General features: G+C 36.3%; 1 protein-coding gene across 4 annotated transcripts in view; it reads left to right on the plus strand.

Annotated features, from left to right (window-relative positions):
• The window catches only part of LOC127573328 (E3 ubiquitin-protein ligase MGRN1-like), a 112,465-nt gene that overhangs the window by 72,817 nt on the left and 20,882 nt on the right, over positions 1-18,766 (plus strand). For 3 of the 4 annotated variants that reach the window (XM_052021406.1, XM_052021408.1, XM_052021409.1), the window contains exons 8-13: positions 3,963-4,010; positions 10,719-10,787; positions 11,248-11,407; positions 12,884-12,993; positions 15,041-15,264; positions 17,007-17,127. In XM_052021406.1, the coding sequence (XP_051877366.1) occupies positions 3,963-4,010; positions 10,719-10,787; positions 11,248-11,407; positions 12,884-12,993; positions 15,041-15,264; positions 17,007-17,127 (732 nt within the window). The remainder of the gene's footprint in view (positions 1-3,962; positions 4,011-10,718; positions 10,788-11,247; positions 11,408-12,883; positions 12,994-15,040; positions 15,265-17,006; positions 17,128-18,766) is intronic. The other variant, XM_052021407.1, reaches the window with a different exon arrangement.

The raw sequence follows: 18,766 nt of genomic DNA on the forward strand, positions 1-18,766 counted from the left end.
TGGAATAGTGTAAGAGGCCAAAGAGACGAGAGGTCAGAATGAGAGTTAGACAAAGAAGTAAAAAGACAGTCAGCTGGAAGCTCAGGGTCACTGGTTGCCTTTCACTTCAATCTCTTTCCCACTCTGATCTATCTGCCTTTGACCTCTCACACTATTCCAAGGAAGCCATATATAAACATGAGGAACAACATCTTCTATCTAAGCATATTATAGTCCCAAGGTATTCTGCCCTTTCAGTTTGTGTCAGAATTGGTTAGTTCATTGTGTCATTAACTCAGTTTTTCTCTCTCCACAGATGCTGCCTGATCTGATGACTATTTCCTGTAATTTCTTTTATTTTGGTTTTCTAGCAACTCCTGTTCTGTCTCTCACAACTCCAGCATTGTTTTCACTCCTTTTTCTGTACCTATTCTTCTCTATCTGTTTACACCTCCTCCAAACAGATCAGCTGCAAATAACAAGCCTTCACCAAGCCCCAGTCAGCCAGCACCAACACCATCTGTGACATTCGATCTCTTGTGGTTTCCTCCACATCCCTTGTTCTCTCCACTTTGGAACTTCTGTTAACCTGAATCAATTAACTTTTTTTTCTCTCCGCAGAGGCTACCTAACCTGTTCAGTATTTTGACACTTTCCAATTTTGATTTGATGTCCATTATCTTGAGTTTTTGCTTTCCCACATCTGAACTTTTTTTTTACAATGGAATGCATTCACCAACTGCTTGCAATTAGATGCCTAACCTACAATTTTCTTCCTCTCCCCCAAACAAAATTATATTTTGTGTAATTATTTGATTGTTTAAAAAAAAACTAAAGACATGTAAAATGTAAATATTTTTACTTCAAAAATTCCATGAAACATCTGGTTTGCAAAAGTGCCATACTTGAAACTTTAGCCTCTTGTATTAATCCTCTGGGATTTCTGTGTAAACACCAGCCAATTTTAAAACGACTATGAATTGTTCTTTGTTACTGGTAGTGATTGATTTGTGAACTGTTACGTGTTCTGTTCCACCATTCTGATTTTTTAAAAAAAATTGTTATCATGGGCCATTTCTTTAAATAGATTTACTCTTAGAAAAAGGCGTCAGAAGTGGTGATTTTTTTTTTCTCTGTTATAATAACCTAATGGCTGCTTAGTGATTAGTCAGAGGCAGGATGTGTGCAGGTACTGACAAAAGAAAGGTTTCACTAACACAATACAGGATACTAAACAGTATACAATAATAACTAAAAACCAAATGAGAACTTGTATAGAATAGCCAGTGACTCAGCCACTGAATCAACATGATCTGCATTGAGGTACCATGCAGTGCAAAGATTAACTGCTTACTTAAAGCGTTGAATAGTTCTCTCCTTTTTAAAAAAAAATGGTTATCGCAGAATACGTCATTATCAAGAATAGTGGTTATGTTATTGAATGAGTAATCTAAAGGACTGAATTGACACACAAGTTCAAATCCTGCCATGGTAACTGGGAAATTTAAATCTTATTAAATAAACAAATAAAAAAGCTGTTATCAGTGATGATGACTATAAAACTACTGCATTTTTATAAAAGTGCATTTGGTTCACTAATGTCCTTTAACAAAGAAAATTTGCCACTCATAGCTTGGTCTGGCAGATATCTGATTCTAAATAACAAAAATCTGATTAACTTTTAACTTTTTTTTTGTAAATTACCAAATAAGTCATCAAGTAGTATCAAATAGCCAAGTCAAAATGTAACAGGAAAATACCTAGGTGGACCTACTGATGTTCACCGTAGCATTGGCTCTGGACGTGACAAAGGCATACCCAACTCAGTCTACTCTGTAAAATCTTCCTTATGAACATCAGATGACCTGAGTTTCAATTGGCAGAGCTGTTTCACAGACTAAACAAACAACAACCCATTGTAGCAATTTTCATTGAAGATTCTTCATTGTGACCCTTGTTGCATTCTATATCACTGGCAGGGCTAAACCTTCTACAACAGCAGTACAGAAGCATATTGACAAAGTTGCCTTGGAAGTTCTCAACATTGACTCTGGATGCCATGAAATTTCAATGCATTAGATCAAATGGGAGCAAAGAATTCTCCTATACTGCTTACCATTCTCTGTTCAGCTAATAAATTAGTGCTCCTACATGAGGAGAAGTATGCCATGAAATTTCAATGCATTAGATCAAATGGGAGCAAAGAATTCTCCTATACTGCTTACCATTCTCTGTTCAGCTAATAAATTAGTGCTCCTACATGAGGAGAAGTATCAAGGGAACAGAATGAGGTCTTCAGCATCCATTACAAAGAGTGAACTATCAGCTTTAATGACTCACCAACAGCCTCACCAATACTTTGCATGGGTTCTGCCATTGCCATACTGCCTCAGACATGATTGTGGCTTAATAAATCATTTTTCCTTCACAGTCAGAAATGAGGATGTTTGTTGATGAAGCAGTATTGAATTCCATTTGCATTCCTTAGATAATGAAATGGTCTGAACCTGCATACTGCAAAACCTAGATAACATTTGGACATGGTGGATAAATAGCAAATAACATTTGTGTCACACAACTGCCTTGGAAAGACTAGCTCCAACAAGAGAGTTTAATCATTTTCCTTTTAACTTTTGTCCTAAATGAGTCACAACCCATCCCCAACATCACCACAAGGATTGCATTGATTCAGGAAGGTGACTCACTCCACCTTATCAAGGGCAATTAGCGGATGGGCATTGCAAGGAGGGATTCATGCCAGTGATATCCCTGTCCTGTGACTGAATAAACAATACGAATTTGTGGCTATTGTTTATTACAAAATAGTTTTACATTTTTTAGCTAAGCAATGGCTGTTCATTTTCCCATGGAGGGTTGGGGGAGGGCATGTGGAAATGGCAAATGAAATGGCCACATGACTGCTGGGTATCTCCAAGAAATTAACTTGAACAATACTTGCCAAAATGTAGGGGCAAAGTACTCTGAGATTGTTGGTTGGGTGATTGTCATTAAAATAAAACACTTATTCCTCCCAAAAAACAGGGAGGGAAAAGAGAACTAATTTTAGAATAGATTGCACATGAGCTTGTTAGATCTGGTATTGAAAGATATTTTGCAGAAAAAGGAAAGTTTTTGTCAGTACCTATATTGTACACAAACTTCTGTAAAAGTAAATTTTAGTCATTGTCAATAAGTTAAAAGATCAAGCTGCATTTCAGAAATGAGCAACTAATATATGCTGCCGGGATATTTCACTATAAGCAGTGCCATTTCTGTTTGATTTGAGCTGAAGTAAGGTGGATGTAAAAAACTTCATGGCATTATTTGAAAAAAAGGATGAGAAGTCCTGTGGCCAAAATCAGCAAAGTAGATAAATTGGCCATCTGTGCCATTTGCTGATTGTGGACATGTGGGTGCCACGTTTAACTATGTTACTACAGCAATTATGGACCTCAGTAGTTGTGAAGGATTTGTGATATCCAAATATATATACAGATCAAAAATCTTTAATCCTCTTGGTAACGCTAAGCATTTGTTCACACTACCTCTTGACTCAAAAAATTGAAGTATCTAAGAACCTTGACCAAGAATATTATTAAAAGCTATTATTCAAAAACTGTCTGATTTGATGAATGTCTATTTTACCGAGCTGATATTTTTGAAGCAAGTGTATCATATTACAGAAACCATTACCTGATTAGAGAATAACCAAGTGCTATCAAGGAGTGTACATATTAGTGCTAAGATCCTACTCAATGTGAATATTTTAGCTCTCTGTGGAATCACAATACTAACTTCGTGTACATTTGTAGATTTGATTGAGAGAATAGTTTACATCAATGATTTAGTTCATCCTGTAAGAATAACTGTATTAAATGTATCTAAAAAAAATCTTTATTGTTCTTTGTGTCTAGAATTTTATTAACTGGTACTCACTTGGGAGTTCTTTGAGCTTGTAGTTGACTTCTTCACTTATCTTGCAGCACGTTGATGGAAGCTTTTCTGTGAAGCCCTTAAAACAAAAGCAGATTGTAAGTACTGTAAGCATATGTATATCAGTATAGCAATGAGTAAATCTATTAATCTATGTAGGCGTGTTTGTTTTAGGTTTGCAGTGGTCCTGCCCATCTACTTCCTTGCTCCTCCCAGTATTTACCTGAGGGTTGTTGCCCAAAAAGAAATTGGACATAAGTAATTCTCATGCTAACATCTTCTTGTAGCTGGATGCTCAGTTCTTTGCTATTGTGCTGATGAGATCCAAAGCCTAATTTTGGCTTGGCTGCAAAAGGCGAGAATGAATTTCCCTGCCATCATTCTTTTGTTCAACCCAGGTGTTCTACCACTGAAGTATGAAGCATTTTGTGAATATGTGTTCATTATTTTTCTCAACACAGTCCATTCATAAAACAGCATTAATCGTTTGAAGGTAAATTTCCATCAGAATTAGGCTTGTAAATTAATGATGTATCTATCATTTAGTGTGAACTTGGGGGTAGTTGGGTTTACTGTGTTGAACAGTATTAGTATTTTTATATTACAATTTATATCAGCTTATGAAGCCAATTTACTTTAGCAGATAAGTCTATAAGACATTTAGATTCTGATTTTAAAAATTCCCCACCCATTGGACTTACTTGGCCAGAATTGTGAGGTATGTGAAGAATAAGAAAGTAAGTTGGTTGTCATTTTTCTCCTTTTGAATCATTGTATCAAATAATCTCCAATTGACTTAATTTTCCTTTGGGGAATCTAAATGTTATGAAAACTGTATTTAGTTTTAAAGTTGATGACATAATTCATAAAAGTATATCTATTTCCTCTGTGGAAAAAATACCAAAGTATTTGAGGATTGGGGGTTTATTTGGAAATAGGTTAAAGTAGATGATGTCATAACTTCAAATGTATCTGAAGAGCTAATATATGATTTGTCTTTTCCAATCTCTTCATTACCTTCTGAATAAGAAAATTTTACTAGAACAGATGCATTTAAGATTGTTACTACTTTTTTTGAAACACTAGTTATTCAACAACAATTTCAAGTAAATTGTCTTGTGATTCACAATCTCTTTATGTAGAATTTTTTTAAAGAAATAATTTTTATTATTTTGACCATGTTTCTAATTGTAGGAATAAAATGGCTGCTTTCAAAAGCTTAAAGAAAATAATAATTCAAGGCATGCTACTCTGCTCTTTTTATATAATGCAGGGTAAAAAGAATTCAGGATTATACTGCTTAAGCAATCAGTGATTTCAATTTTTTAAAAAAACTTTCTTTAAGATGCTCAGTCAACAGTTAAAACATTTTATTATGTGACTTGGCTGTGGAGGTGATGACTGAAACCTCGCCACAGCAGCTGGGAGTTTTATTTCTAGTTCAAGTGCTAGTTGAGAAGTGCTGTCACTATTGCCTTCCACTTGCATTGGTGGGTGACAGCTGTTGGAGACTAGTGGTGCAAAGGGGAAAAGAAGTGAATTGAAATTTTATTTTTAATCCTTTTGTCTTTTTCGGAGAAACTGAATGCACATCATGATATTGTTGATTTATAATGGCTGTCAGATCTTACTTCCCTATATTTTTTGTTAGCTTTTATGGAATATTCTTGCACACAGTTCTGTGTTACACCCCTATTTAGCTTCTGAAGACCTTACTCCTGCAGCTCGAATACACTATGTTGTACTAAGCACTAATGAAAAAGATGAGCTCCATGTGAAACTTTAGTCCATAAGCTGTGGAGAGAGGTAGAAACCTGGACAATATCACATTTTTAAATTATATTTTTGGAAGTATATTTGCTTATTCCAAATAGTTAAATGCTTAAATACAAGTTTGAAAATGTTCCCCTAACTGGAAGTGTGCTGTATAGCCTTCAGCACTTTGAATTGCATTTGTAATTCAACTAAGTATGGAAAACTTGCATTGTCAGTTAGGACTTACCGCAAGATATAACATTAAAAAGAAATAAAATGGAGCTGTGTTCATTTCTTCACTTTCCTTGTCAAAATGTTCATGGTGTGGAAACTAAAAAAAATGATTAAATTTCAAATTCTTCAAAATTATGTATTACAAGATGTAAAAGATACTGAAGTCAAGGGAATAAAGTTTAATTGATTGCATTACTGGAGAATGTTACAGAAATAGGGCAAAAATTATGGAGATCTTTAAGTACAAAGATTTGAGTTTTAAGTTGGAGATTTTGGGGATAAAGAAAGCACAGGGATAGAATTCAGGCAGCAGAGATGTGGAGTTGTATTTTAAGGAGTTGGATGCTGGTTAGTTCAGGAACATTGAAGTAGAAGGAGATAGTTTCCCTGAGGCAATGGAGTTGGAAATTAACCTTGAGGTGGCACACGATGTAGAATTTGCAACTAATTTAGTTCACGTGACTATCCACATAAGGGTTTCCAAACATCTCTATTTCTAACTAATCTATCCTTTTTTCTCACCATCCTGCATAAATTTGAAGAATGCATCATCTAGAATATCTAAAATAGTGTGAACATGTAACTTGACTACTCTAAATTATCCCTTTCTGAATGAAGGCATTTTCCTCATCAAACCAGGTTTCCATTATTTTGACCAAATTAATTTCCATTGTCAACAGTCTCTCACTATAATATAGAACTCTTGACACCTTGGATACAATCATACTCTTTGTGTCTCCCACGAATGCTCTCAGCAGTATCTTTGGAGAAATGGGAGTACTGATGATTCTGGAATTTGGGGCCATGAAAAATGAAATTAACTTGAATCTAATTTTTTAAAACCCACAAACTGTGGGGAAAATCCGGGGAAAATCCAGGGAACTACAATGTCGTTGGGCAAGCTTGTCACATTTTCACATCTTCAACTCGCATGGATTCTGAAACAGCAGCACTGTTTATTCTGAAATATATGCACATTTTACTAGAATCAAGCTACGAACTGAGAGGAATAATTTCATTACAGTATCTGCAAGTTTTTAAAAAAAGACTTTGGTTTTAAGTAAAACAAAATAATTGAAACAGCTTAATTCTAATGTTTACAGCTTTTGTTCACTGCACTTAATTTACTATATTTTCAGCAACTATGGAGAGTGCAGAAATTGGTCATAATCTGTATTGAGAATAAACCATTCACACTTACAAAGCATATTCTTTTTTATAATTATAAATCCATTTTTGATTAAGAATAGTAGTAGTACAGAAGAATTCAAATTATTAGCTTCTTGCAGCATCAGACAGTTTTGCAGTATTAAGTTAGAATTATTTACAGTGCAAGTTAGTGCAAACGTCTGAACTTTCAATAGTTACTGAAGATTTACTAAGTTAGGACATAGTAAAAGTATGCTGTAAACATTAAACAATTCAAACAGTTTAATGTTAACTTTTAAAATAAATTGCAGATTTGTTTATATTAAGCCAGTCAGACTCGTGTCTTACTCATGTGCTTGCGAAACAAGATCACCTCCATCGTTTAAACACTTGAAAACTTGAAGTGAGGTAGCTTTTTAGATAAAACAGATTATTGCAGAAAGATTTTGGCTGTAAAGGGATTTGAATAAGACATCACAGAATTCTTGTAAAATCTCGAATACAAAGTCCTGAAAGGCAAATTGTAGTGTTGATTGGTTGTCTTATCCTACCCCCTTTCAATCCTGGCCCATCCACAGACTGGACATATCTAAGATTTATAAAGCATGGGAAGAAGAGAAGGCTATTCAGCCCCTCATTCCTGTTCACCTGATTTTGATTGATCTATGCTTCAACTCTATTTATCTTTGCACCGTGTTCTTCAGTGACCCACCCCAGGGTTGAAAATTTCAGTTGTGGCAGTCTCCACACACTTGAAGGGGCTAATCTCAAACTTCCACTGTATATATGTGTGTGTGTATGTGGGGGGGAGGGGGGGCGGGAGGAGGGGGGAAGGGTAGGAGGAGGGTAGGGTGAGTGCCTGCTGACTGTGATGTGGCCCAGCTCTAATTTTAAATGTGATCTTAAAATTGCCAGGATGTGATAAGAAGCCAAGGAAAAGGACTAACTGGGTACTTTCCACAGAAAATGATGCACACTTGATGGGATGAAAATTGTTTGTGCTGTGATATTCTAGGAGTCCATATTTTATAAATCTAGTTTCAATGTAAGCTACTGAGGTGGATGACAAGAACTGCTGCTATCAGTTGGCACAATTTTTAGGTTGCTCTGCTTTTTCAATACTAGAAATGTGTAACTTGTTTCTATTCTGTGTTTGGCTCATTATTGTAAAATGCTCTTAATACCAATATAACTTTTCACCAAAGTCTTGTGATATTTTTCCTGGGGGCATAACACTGGAAAATAATCTCTAAGTAATCTAAAATTCAGAAATTAGCCCTTCCATCAATTAAAGTATCATGTTGTAAAATGGTCATAATTCAGATTATCATGCAAGGAAATAAACAGAAAAATCGTGCAGGCCTAATAATGTGAACTTCAGCAAAACTCTCAGCAGGATACTGAGCACGCAGTGTTGTGTTAACCATAAAAATATTTGTACTATAAAAGCAGAAGCATGGTGTGATTCTGCCACCTGCTGTAAATACTTGTAAATGCATCTGAATTCGAAAAAGCAAATGAAAGGCCAGTACGAAGCATGCTTGTCATTCAGAATTTCCTAGCTATGTTACAAGGCTTGAACTGCTATTATCAATGTCTTAAAACAAAATCTAATATTGTGCTCTGGAAAAAAAATAATGGTACCAGTTGTTGAGGTGAATATTGTTTTTATTCCATAGAAGTTTTCTAAAACAAAGTTCTCATTATGCTCAGCAAGCTGGGTAGTATTGTTTTACTTAGTATAACACAGAAGAAAGCCATTCAGTATCCACTGTATCCATGCAGGCTCGCATCAGAGCAATCCCATTAATTCCATTTCCCCCTTACTTTATTTCCCTACAAACCTGCAACTTAATCTCTCTCACGTGTCCACTTAGCTATACTATGGATTAATTAATAGGAATTAATGTTGAAGATTAGCCACAATCTTATTGAATGATGAAGCAGGCCCTCTTCCTAGTCCTCATGTTGATATGAAATAGAAGTGGTTGAAAGGAAAGAAGCAAAGCTTATGATGTGGCTGAAGTTGAAATCTGGTTATTAAACACAATGTTAAAGTTATAAATCTAAATTAATCAGTTAATTAATTAATTAATTGAAGTAGGGAATTGTAGTTCAATCTTGGAAAAAATGTCAAATAGTCATATTGAAAGAGTGAAGTGAAAATGTGGCAGAGAAAATTAATTCATGACTGATGACTTGGGATAATAATTCTACACAAAATGGAGTTAATTGGGGAACTGGTCACCAAATCCATACTTTAAGTTACTTGCTTTTAATTCGAAAGTATTTCATAAAGGAGCAAGGACACATAACTGTTAACCCTATTGAGCCAAACTTACATCTAAGAGCCCTTTTAAACACTTAAGAATTGCTTCCAAATAAGCACATTTTGAAAAATGAAAACGCAAAACCTTTGTATTTTAAATAAAAAGTGAAAGAAAAATTGTCAAATTTGGATCAGTTGATTAACTGAAATCTGCAGAAAAGTCATTTGCTATGTTAGTTAACATATTTTAACATGACGCAGAAAGCCCCTGTCCCTGCTTCTACTGCTGCCACCACTGATTCTTATTCATGCTTGCCAGCCCTCACCCCCCACAGCATCCCTGCTCTTGCTCTCCCTTCCATCCTCCTGTGCTCCTGGGTCACCCTTTGGATATTGCTCTAATATCAGAATATAGTTACTTTAGGCCTCAAGTTTTGGAATTTGCTTGCCGAACCCACTTGCATCTTCTATTTTCCCTCCCTTAAGGTGCATTGTAGAACCCACATTTTATCAAGCTATTGGTCACCTGTCCTAATATGTTTTGTGTTTGATAATGTTCTTGGATAGGATTTTGGGACTATTTGCCAATTTAAAGGCATTATATAAATAAAGTACCTGTTGTTTAGAAGTAATGGTGGCTAAGGACACGTAAGCACAGTTATACCACCTGCAATAAGACCTAGCATTTTCAGAGTTTTAGCATTGACAGTAATTATAAATACCAAGTTCCCATTAGATCATTGATTTACCGAAAGCAGTGCTGGGGAAGGCTGCTGTTCAGGCCATTCTAGGGAGGAGCAGGGAATCACTAGGTCCAGCTTCCAGAAATCTTCACGTTAAGGCACATGTCCATATTGCTATCAATTCATGTTATAATCTCAGTGACCACTGACATTTTCACTGGCATTAAACAGGCCGGATTTGGCTGCTAATCTCTGTATGTAGTTCTGTGTCTATCACATTTTGTTTAATAAGTGCTCCTGAGGGATGCCTTAGTGCCCTTAATTTAGTTAATGACACTGTATAAAGGCAAGCTAATGTTACAGGGTGAAATTTTGACACTTGGCGAAACAGAAAAAAATTGACTTCTTTCAGAAAGTGGTTTGGATAGCTTATCAATGCACTGAGTGATCTTATGATATCTTTTTTCCACAGACATTGTTTTTAAAGCTTAAATATTTGAATGTTGAATTCATCTTGGTTGATTACAATGCTTATTCAATCTTAGCCTAGTGAGAATTAATTTATAGAGTGAAATTTTAAAATATTACTTGTTTTGTAGAATTCAAATGATAGAGTTAGAATTCCATCAACAATTCATGGAATAATTTAGTTCAGGTATACATTAATCATGTTTCTGATTTTATCCCAAATACATTTCTATTTGTCCCTTTTGCAGGTTGACCGAGTCAGCTATTTATTACAAGAAATATATGGTATTGAAAATAAGAATAACCAAGAAACAAAGGTACCATTTTCCTTGCCCTCAGCTAATGGCCTAGCTCTGGATTTCATAATTATGCTCCATTCTAGTTTTAGTTTTTTTAAAATTATAAAATATGAAAGCATTATCTTGTTTCAATGTCATTTTTGTTTAAAAATCTCAAGAGTATGCACAATTATCCTGCTCATTTTTGAAATGAATTGCTATATTTTCCATGTTAAGAGTAGAACGTCATTCCTTAAGTTTAAAGCATATTAGTGCTGAAGAAGAAATGATTTAAGTATTAATATCACTGATTCATCAGTTCTGGCAAAACATACATTTGAAAACATAACTGTGGTTCCTGCTGACGTACATAATCAGGAAGAATTCAAGGAAAGACTTTATGCACCAGAAAATGCTTGGATGCATGACAAAAGATTTAGCTGTGAATCACTGAGAAAATAATGATCTATATTGATTTATAAAATATATTCCTCTACAGCCTTCAGATGATGAGAATAGTGACAACAGCAATGAATGCGTTGTGTGCTTGTCTGATCTACGAGACACCTTAATCCTTCCTTGTAGACATCTATGCTTATGCAGCACCTGTGCAGATACTCTACGTTACCAGGCTAATAACTGTCCTATCTGCAGGCTACGTAAGTATTGCAACGTCTTATTAATCACAAAATGGATTTTTGAAATCTAACATAAAAATTGATGAAGGTCAGTGTCCAAGATTTTAGAAGAGAATTGGAATGCATACTCTTATAGAAATCAATATTTCTGAAACTAATTAAAATTCTTCTATACAAACTAATGATAAAAGAAAATATTATTATTTTTATTTCACTATCTGGAGTCAATGAGACAGTGCTTATGTGTGGTTAATTAGCCTAATTCATTTTTTCATGAATAAATCTAGATAGCATTTTAAAGTTACTTGTCTGTGGATGACAATAGAACACACAACAATACAGCACAGGAACAGGCCCTTTGGCCCACAATGGTGTGCTGAACTAATTAAGCTAATAGTCCCTAATTAAACTCATCCCTTCTGCTTGCACATGGTCCATATCCTTCTATTCTCTGCATATTCAGTATAATATTGTGAAACTATATTTAGCATACACGTATTCTTACATGGTGATCTCTTAAGAACATAAGAAATAGGAGCAGGAATAGCCCATACGATCCTTGGGCTTCACCACCACTGAACAAGATCATCTTTGGTGTTATACCGTGACACCATTTTCCTACCCTATCTCTATGTCCCTGAATTTCTCTAATATTTAGAAATCTATCAATCTCTATTTTGAACGCAATTAATTTTTGAGGCCCTCCAGGAAAGAAAATTCCAAAGATTCACCTCCCCCGAGTGCAGAGATTTCCCCTCGTCTTCGTCCTAAATGGCCTTCTCCTTATTTTGAGAAATCTCATCTCTTAGTGTCATAGACTCATAGCAAGAAACGGGCTCTTCAGCCCGCAGCAACCATCAAGCACCCATTTACACTTGTCTTACTTTAAACCCACTTTATTTTCCACACATTCCCATCACCTTCCCTCAGACTCTACCATTCACCCACAGGCTAGTGACAATTTGTAACAGCAATCGACCCACCAACAAGCACGTCATTGGGATGTGGGAGGAAAACTGAGCACCGAAGGAAACATAGAGTCATGGGGAGAACATGCAAACTCCACACACAAAGCACGGAGGACAGGACTGAACCAAGTTGCTGGTGGTGTGAGGCAATCGCTCCATCTTTGACCTTGTTTTATGATTAGACACAGAAGCAAAGTATTATATGCAAAGTGTTATTCTGCTGCCCGGCAGAGATGGCTGTGTGGTAAAAACATAGCCTGGACTTGCAATCTTTATATTATACATGGCTTAGAACTTTAGTATTAGGCAGTGTATTTGGCATAACTATTGTGTGTGCTTTGCATTTAAATGCTTCAGTAATGATGTCTCAGCATTGTACCTATGAAAAATATACAATATCTTTGTGTGATATACCAAATAGAATAACTAACAAAATTGGCAATTTGCCCTTGGACTTTGTATACCTGTGAACTCCATGGATTTATTTTCTTGGGAGTGCAATATTTATGGAAAACTTCTCTGTCCCCAGCATTTCGAGCATTGTTGCAGATCCGAGCTGTGAGAAAAAAGCCTGGAGCTTTATCACCAGTATCATTTAGTCCCGTCTTGGCTCAGACGATGGATCATGATGATCATTCGGTAAGCCTGTTAGTTTAATTGATATCCATCTAGTAGATGTAATGTCTGGCATTACCTATTGTTATAAAACTCAGCTATGTGAATATGTTATGTTTTTGTTACACCATTGGTTGCTAACTAATCAGTGCCATAGTCCTAATGCACTCCAAGTTGGGCATTTTGTTAAGAGTAATTGAAAGAACTCCATTTGTTTCCATGCATTTCATCACATGGGAGAGTGTGCATGTATTAAGTGACTTCTGCCAAATTGGGAGAGCTGTCAAATGGATTATTCAAGCAGCAGCCTGACCCAGTTATATTCATAGACTCAAAGATTTAAGACAATTTCCTGGACTTCCATCACTATCCCTTGGTGGTTCTGACCCACTGACAGGCTGGATGCATCAGGACAATATATTGTGTTGCGACTTCAAGAGTGGGTAAAAGGTTGGGCATTCTCCAATGCCTGAATGTATCTCTTGAATTACCAAAGTCTTAAAAATTTGGACTGAATGGAATATTCTGTATTTGACGGCTCAATACAATTGCGACATTTAAGAAGCACAACAGCATCCCGATCAAAGTTGCTTGTTGATTGGTAACATCTACCCGATTAAGTATTTACTCCTTCCTCCAACGATAGGACTGTAGTGGCATTATGTGCCAACTACAAAATGCATTGCAGTAACTTGCTCGAGCTTTTCCGACAGCATCTCCCATTCCCGTAACCTTCCCCTTTCATTTGTTCACTTTGCTGGGATAGGGCCGTTGCTGACAAGATCAGCATTTGTCACCCATTCCTGATAACCTTGGGAAGGTGGTGGTGAGCTGCTGCCTTGAACCCCTGCAGCCCTTCTGATGAGGGTACTCCCATGGTGCTGTTTGGGGGGGGAGTTCCAGGATTTGGATGGAAAGACCTCCGCCCCCTACAAAGACTAGGAAGACAGGTACCCATATATATGTACCCATTCTTCAGTGTGACAATGTTAAAATTCTGGAATTTCCTGCCTGATAACTAATCAACCCAAAAAACAATGTGTATTCAAGAAGGCATCTTGCCACCAACTTCTTGGGGGCAATTTGGGTTGGCAGTAATGTCACCAATGTACATGCCTATAATTGAATGGAAAGAAAGTAGTGTTAAATTTACCATCAAATTAAAGGCAAAATAAGTTTTGCTGATCAATTTGGACACTTTGAAATGGAAGGAAAAAACCCAAAGTACGTTCAGAAACTGTGAAATAAACTGTCAAGTCTGTGTACATTGAAGATCAGCAAAATACTGCGACTTAAATATTTATTTTAATGCTACTCTGTAGAAGCTGAAACCAAATAAAATCAATTTATATGGACAGGAATTTCCAAAGACCATTTATTAATCTGAGGGCCTGTTTACTTATGTTCATCAATTCAGTTTTTGCGTTTTTCTCCCAATAAATAAATATTGTTGGTCGCTACAGATAGTAATAAGATTTTTATTTCAAAATTATTTTCTAATGCTCATTAGCCTTTGCTCCACAGTTGCTCAAATGTGTGCATTCACTGTGATCTTGTCACACTTGTGGAAGAGCCTTCAGTCAACTCAACACTCTGAAACTCCTTTCCTTAAACCCCTCCACCTTTTATACTTACTTCATTTTATCTTAAATTTTTATTGGATCCATCTTTCAAATGTTACAGTTTTTCATCCTTTAGCAGAAATAGTTCTTGTATTTTTAAAGGCCCTGGAGTAATGTCTTTTGAGTTGACTTGCAGTTCATAAATCTCTGCATTGAATCTTCTGCTTAATGGATGAGTTACAGCTTTATTATCTGTAAAATTTACTCCTCAGATATCTTCCCTTAGTGGTAAATGGCAAAAAAGATTGAAAACAAATATTTGGATTAAATTTAACATTTATTTTCAGCCAACACCTTTCAAGTTGCTTGAATTAAAACTTTAGGATCTGTCACAATTAGATAAGTTAGAATGTAGCACTTTGTTTTTGTTTGCCTTTTCTCCCTATGCTTTTATTTTATAAGGTTGTTCAGAGTAATTCCTTGCTAACTTGGTTGTTCTGTATTTCTAGACATCTGACCATGTCCCCCCTGGATTTGAGCCAGTTTCCCTATTGGAGGCTTTGAATGGACTGCGGTCAATTTCTCCATCTATCCCTTCTGCTCCTTTATATGAAGAAATAAACTATTCTGGAATTGGAGATGGCTTGTCTCCATCCAGCAGACAGCTATCAGCAATAGACAGGATGGTAGATAACTGTCCCCAAAAGCCCAAACTGAGCAAATCCTCAGAAAGGTAAGTGTCCAACAATTATCATCTGTTTGATTTATTTTCTGTTAAGCCAAAATTCCAAATCCTTAGAGTAAACGTTAAAATGGATTATACTGGTTTATGTAACATGTGCATGTCCATTTCAACATTTGAACCTTCTACAGTGGTTATTTTCTTTAATTTTGTGGTGATTAAGGGAGGGAAATAAACAGAGTCCTGTACAGCTAAGAATCCAAAAGGGTGTTACCTACCCAGTGCCAGGGTAAGAGATATCTCAGAGTCATATGATGCAGAAACAGGTCCTTTGGCTCACCAAGTCTGCGCCAACCATTAACCAACCATTGATGCTAATCCTATATTGGTCACTTTTTTTTCTCTCCTTATTCACATCAATTCCTGCTGCCCTGCCCCTGCCCCCCCCTCCTCAAGATTCTGCCACACACCAAGGGCATTTTACAGTGGCCAATTAACCTTCACACCTTTGGGAGGTGGGAGGAGGCCGAATCACCCAGAGCAAACTCTCACTATCATAGAGAGAATGTGCAAACTCCACGTAGATAGCACCAGAGGTTACGACTGAACCTGAGTTGCTGGAGCTGTGAGGCAGCAGCATTAACTTCTCCATTGCTATGCTGTGTCATCTGTATTGTACTTGAGGAATAACCCTTCATTGGGGTCAGTAATAACAGCAGAATAACATCGATTAAAAGAGTAGAATAAAGAGAAAGCAATAAAGTAGCTGTACACATATATATGCTCTCTCTCACACTAAAGGGAAATGAAAGTTGAGAGAAGGAAAACATAATATCATTGTAACCCATGAGGAGGGAATATATAAATAGTGGGGATAGGCAGGGTGGTTAGGCTGAGGATTGTGAATCTTCAGAATTCTCCTCCCTGGAGGATTGTTGATGCTTGAATTTTGTTGAGTGCATTCAAAACAAAGTGTGTGGTTATGGAAATTGAAGAAGAACAGAGTTAAGGTTGAAGGTTGGCTATGGTCTTATTGAATGATCTTTCCTATTTCTGATGTTCATATGAAATGGAAGTGGGTGAGTGAAAACAGGCAAAGCTTATAAATTGACTCAAGTTGAAACCTTGTTATTGAAGACAGTCTAAAGGTTATAAATCTTCAAAATTCCAAGTTTGGAGTTTCAGTTTAATCTAGGAAAAGTGTGTTGAATCTATGGTGTTGAATGATTAAATTGAGAAAAGGGCAAAAAATAAAATTAATTCATTACTGATGACTTCAGGTAGCACTTCTAGATAAAATGAATTTTTTTTAAGGAAACTGGTCACTCGATACATCTATTTTGTCCTTTCAATTAAATGTGTGTTGTGGATATACCTGTGCCACACTAAATCTCAGGGCAGCTGAATTTGTACTTAAAAAGGAAGAGGGTAAAGTCAGATTCAGTTTGAACAAATTTTGAACAATTTGAACAAATGGCATAGATAGCACCAGGGAAGAAGTCTAACTGAAAAAGGTAATTTCTAAGTTAAAAAGCAGGACCTTGAATAAATCATAAATTATATGTCTGAATCAAAATAACTCAGTTCTGTAGTCATTTTTAGTAATTCTCCATTTGTGTAAGGAAACATTGCAGTGAGATAACACAAGATTGTATAGAGCAAAGACCCTGCCGCCTGGCACACTACAGAAGTTTGCACACAAAGCTCTGTGCTAATCCAGTTGACATTTTCTATATCTATGTTGTACATTTGATAGCAAAAGAAGTCTAATTTAAAAATGTCCCATCATTTAGCAGTCTGCGATCTCCATCTTCTCCCATACAAGAAGAAGATGAAGAAAAATTTTCTGAAGATTCTGATGTTCTGTTACAAAAGAATGGGCCACAGCTCCAAGGTGGATCAAGCTCCCAAGAAGTAAGTTTCAGAGGGAGACTGTTGGGACTCACTGACAGAAAAATCAGTTCTTTGATTTAAAAAAAAAGAGAAGCAATCCTACTGAGTGATTTTGATAATAATTACAGGGCAATTAGGAAAATAAGTAAAATTCTGTGATCACTTTTATGGATTGATTAACTAATTAATTTATAGGTTTTAACACTTCAGTTATTTGCGGATTGCTACTAGAACAGTTGATGGTTACACCAGTTAAATGACCATTATAAATAAACAAGGACAAGAAAATTTTTTTTTGCATCTCAGTGAATAAAAGGAGCCTGAAACAAACTTTAATGCTTTTGATTTAAAATTATTTTTTGTTTTATTAAAACGCAAGGTCCAGTAGATTTCCTAGAATTTTAATTTCATGGCCATGATTGCAGTGAACAGTGATGTTTACCATTAATTATACCTGCCATAGCTTCTGCACAGCAGCTTATAGTAACTAGAGATCCATTTCAGCATGGTAACTTGTACAGGAACAGAAATATGCAGTATATCCACATCAGGATTGTGTGTGTCTAAAAGGTGGTATTTTCCCAAGTGCCTGTTGATCTTGTCTATCTACGTAGCAAAAGTCGTGTGTTGGTAAGTTTCCTGCACAATTTTGCTCCAGTGCATCAGGTAAAAAGTATACAGATGTGATGCTGAGCAAGTCAGCTGTTTGTCTTCAATGATTTTGAGCTTCCTGTATATTATTGGTCCTGCACTCATCAAGGCAAGTAGGAAATATCCTATCACACTTCTGAATTGTGCTTTATAAGTGGGAGGAAAGCTTTGGGGAATCAGGAAGCAAGTCATTCACCATAGAGTGCCTCACCTCTGATTTCCTCTTGGAGCCATGCTATTTTTATTGCTGAAAAAAAAACTGCAGACAGCAGAAATGATTTTTTTAAAAAAACCCAAAATGCTTGCTATATTCGGCAGATCAGTAGGTCAGGAGAGAGAAGCAGATTTAACGTTTCAAGTCGAAACCTTTCATCAGAACTGGAATTGTTTCAATTTGCAGAGAAAGGGAAGGGTGGGGTGAACAAAAGCTGTGCCATTATGGGTTGGTAACCAAGAGTATCTGGGTGACATAATACTATTGATGCCATCTAATAGAGGGTAATAAATTATTGTTGATCAACCTGAACTGTCTGGAGGAGTTTGCTCCAGGAGGATTTCTAGCAATAGCTGTATTTTGCATCTCCCAGTTCCAGCATTGTTTTTATTCTCTCTACTATTCCCATTCGTCTTTCTCTATTCATACTCCTCTGTATAGATTGGCTGTAATGAACAAGCATTCATTACCGTCCATTAGAAAGCATTTGTGTCACTTGGATAATCTTAGTTCTCTCTGCAACTTAAAATATACTTGTTTTCTCACTTTTCCAGTTGTGATGTTGCTCTAAAACTTTAACAATGTTTCTTTCTGCACAGATGTTGCCTGGCCTTCTGGATATCTCCAACAGCATTTTTTTTTTGTTGCTGGTTCAGTATGGAAATATTAACCCCCGGGACAATGGCGAAAGCCTTGTAGGGCACAAATGTTACTTGCCACTTGACAACTCAATCCTAAACATTGTCCAGGTCTTGTTGCGCACAGCCATGGACAGCTTCATTATCTGAGTAGCTG

The sequence above is a fragment of the Pristis pectinata genome, chromosome 8, assembly GCF_009764475.1.
Source record: "Pristis pectinata isolate sPriPec2 chromosome 8, sPriPec2.1.pri, whole genome shotgun sequence".
In the NCBI taxonomy this organism is placed as follows: domain Eukaryota; kingdom Metazoa; phylum Chordata; class Chondrichthyes; order Rhinopristiformes; family Pristidae; genus Pristis; species Pristis pectinata.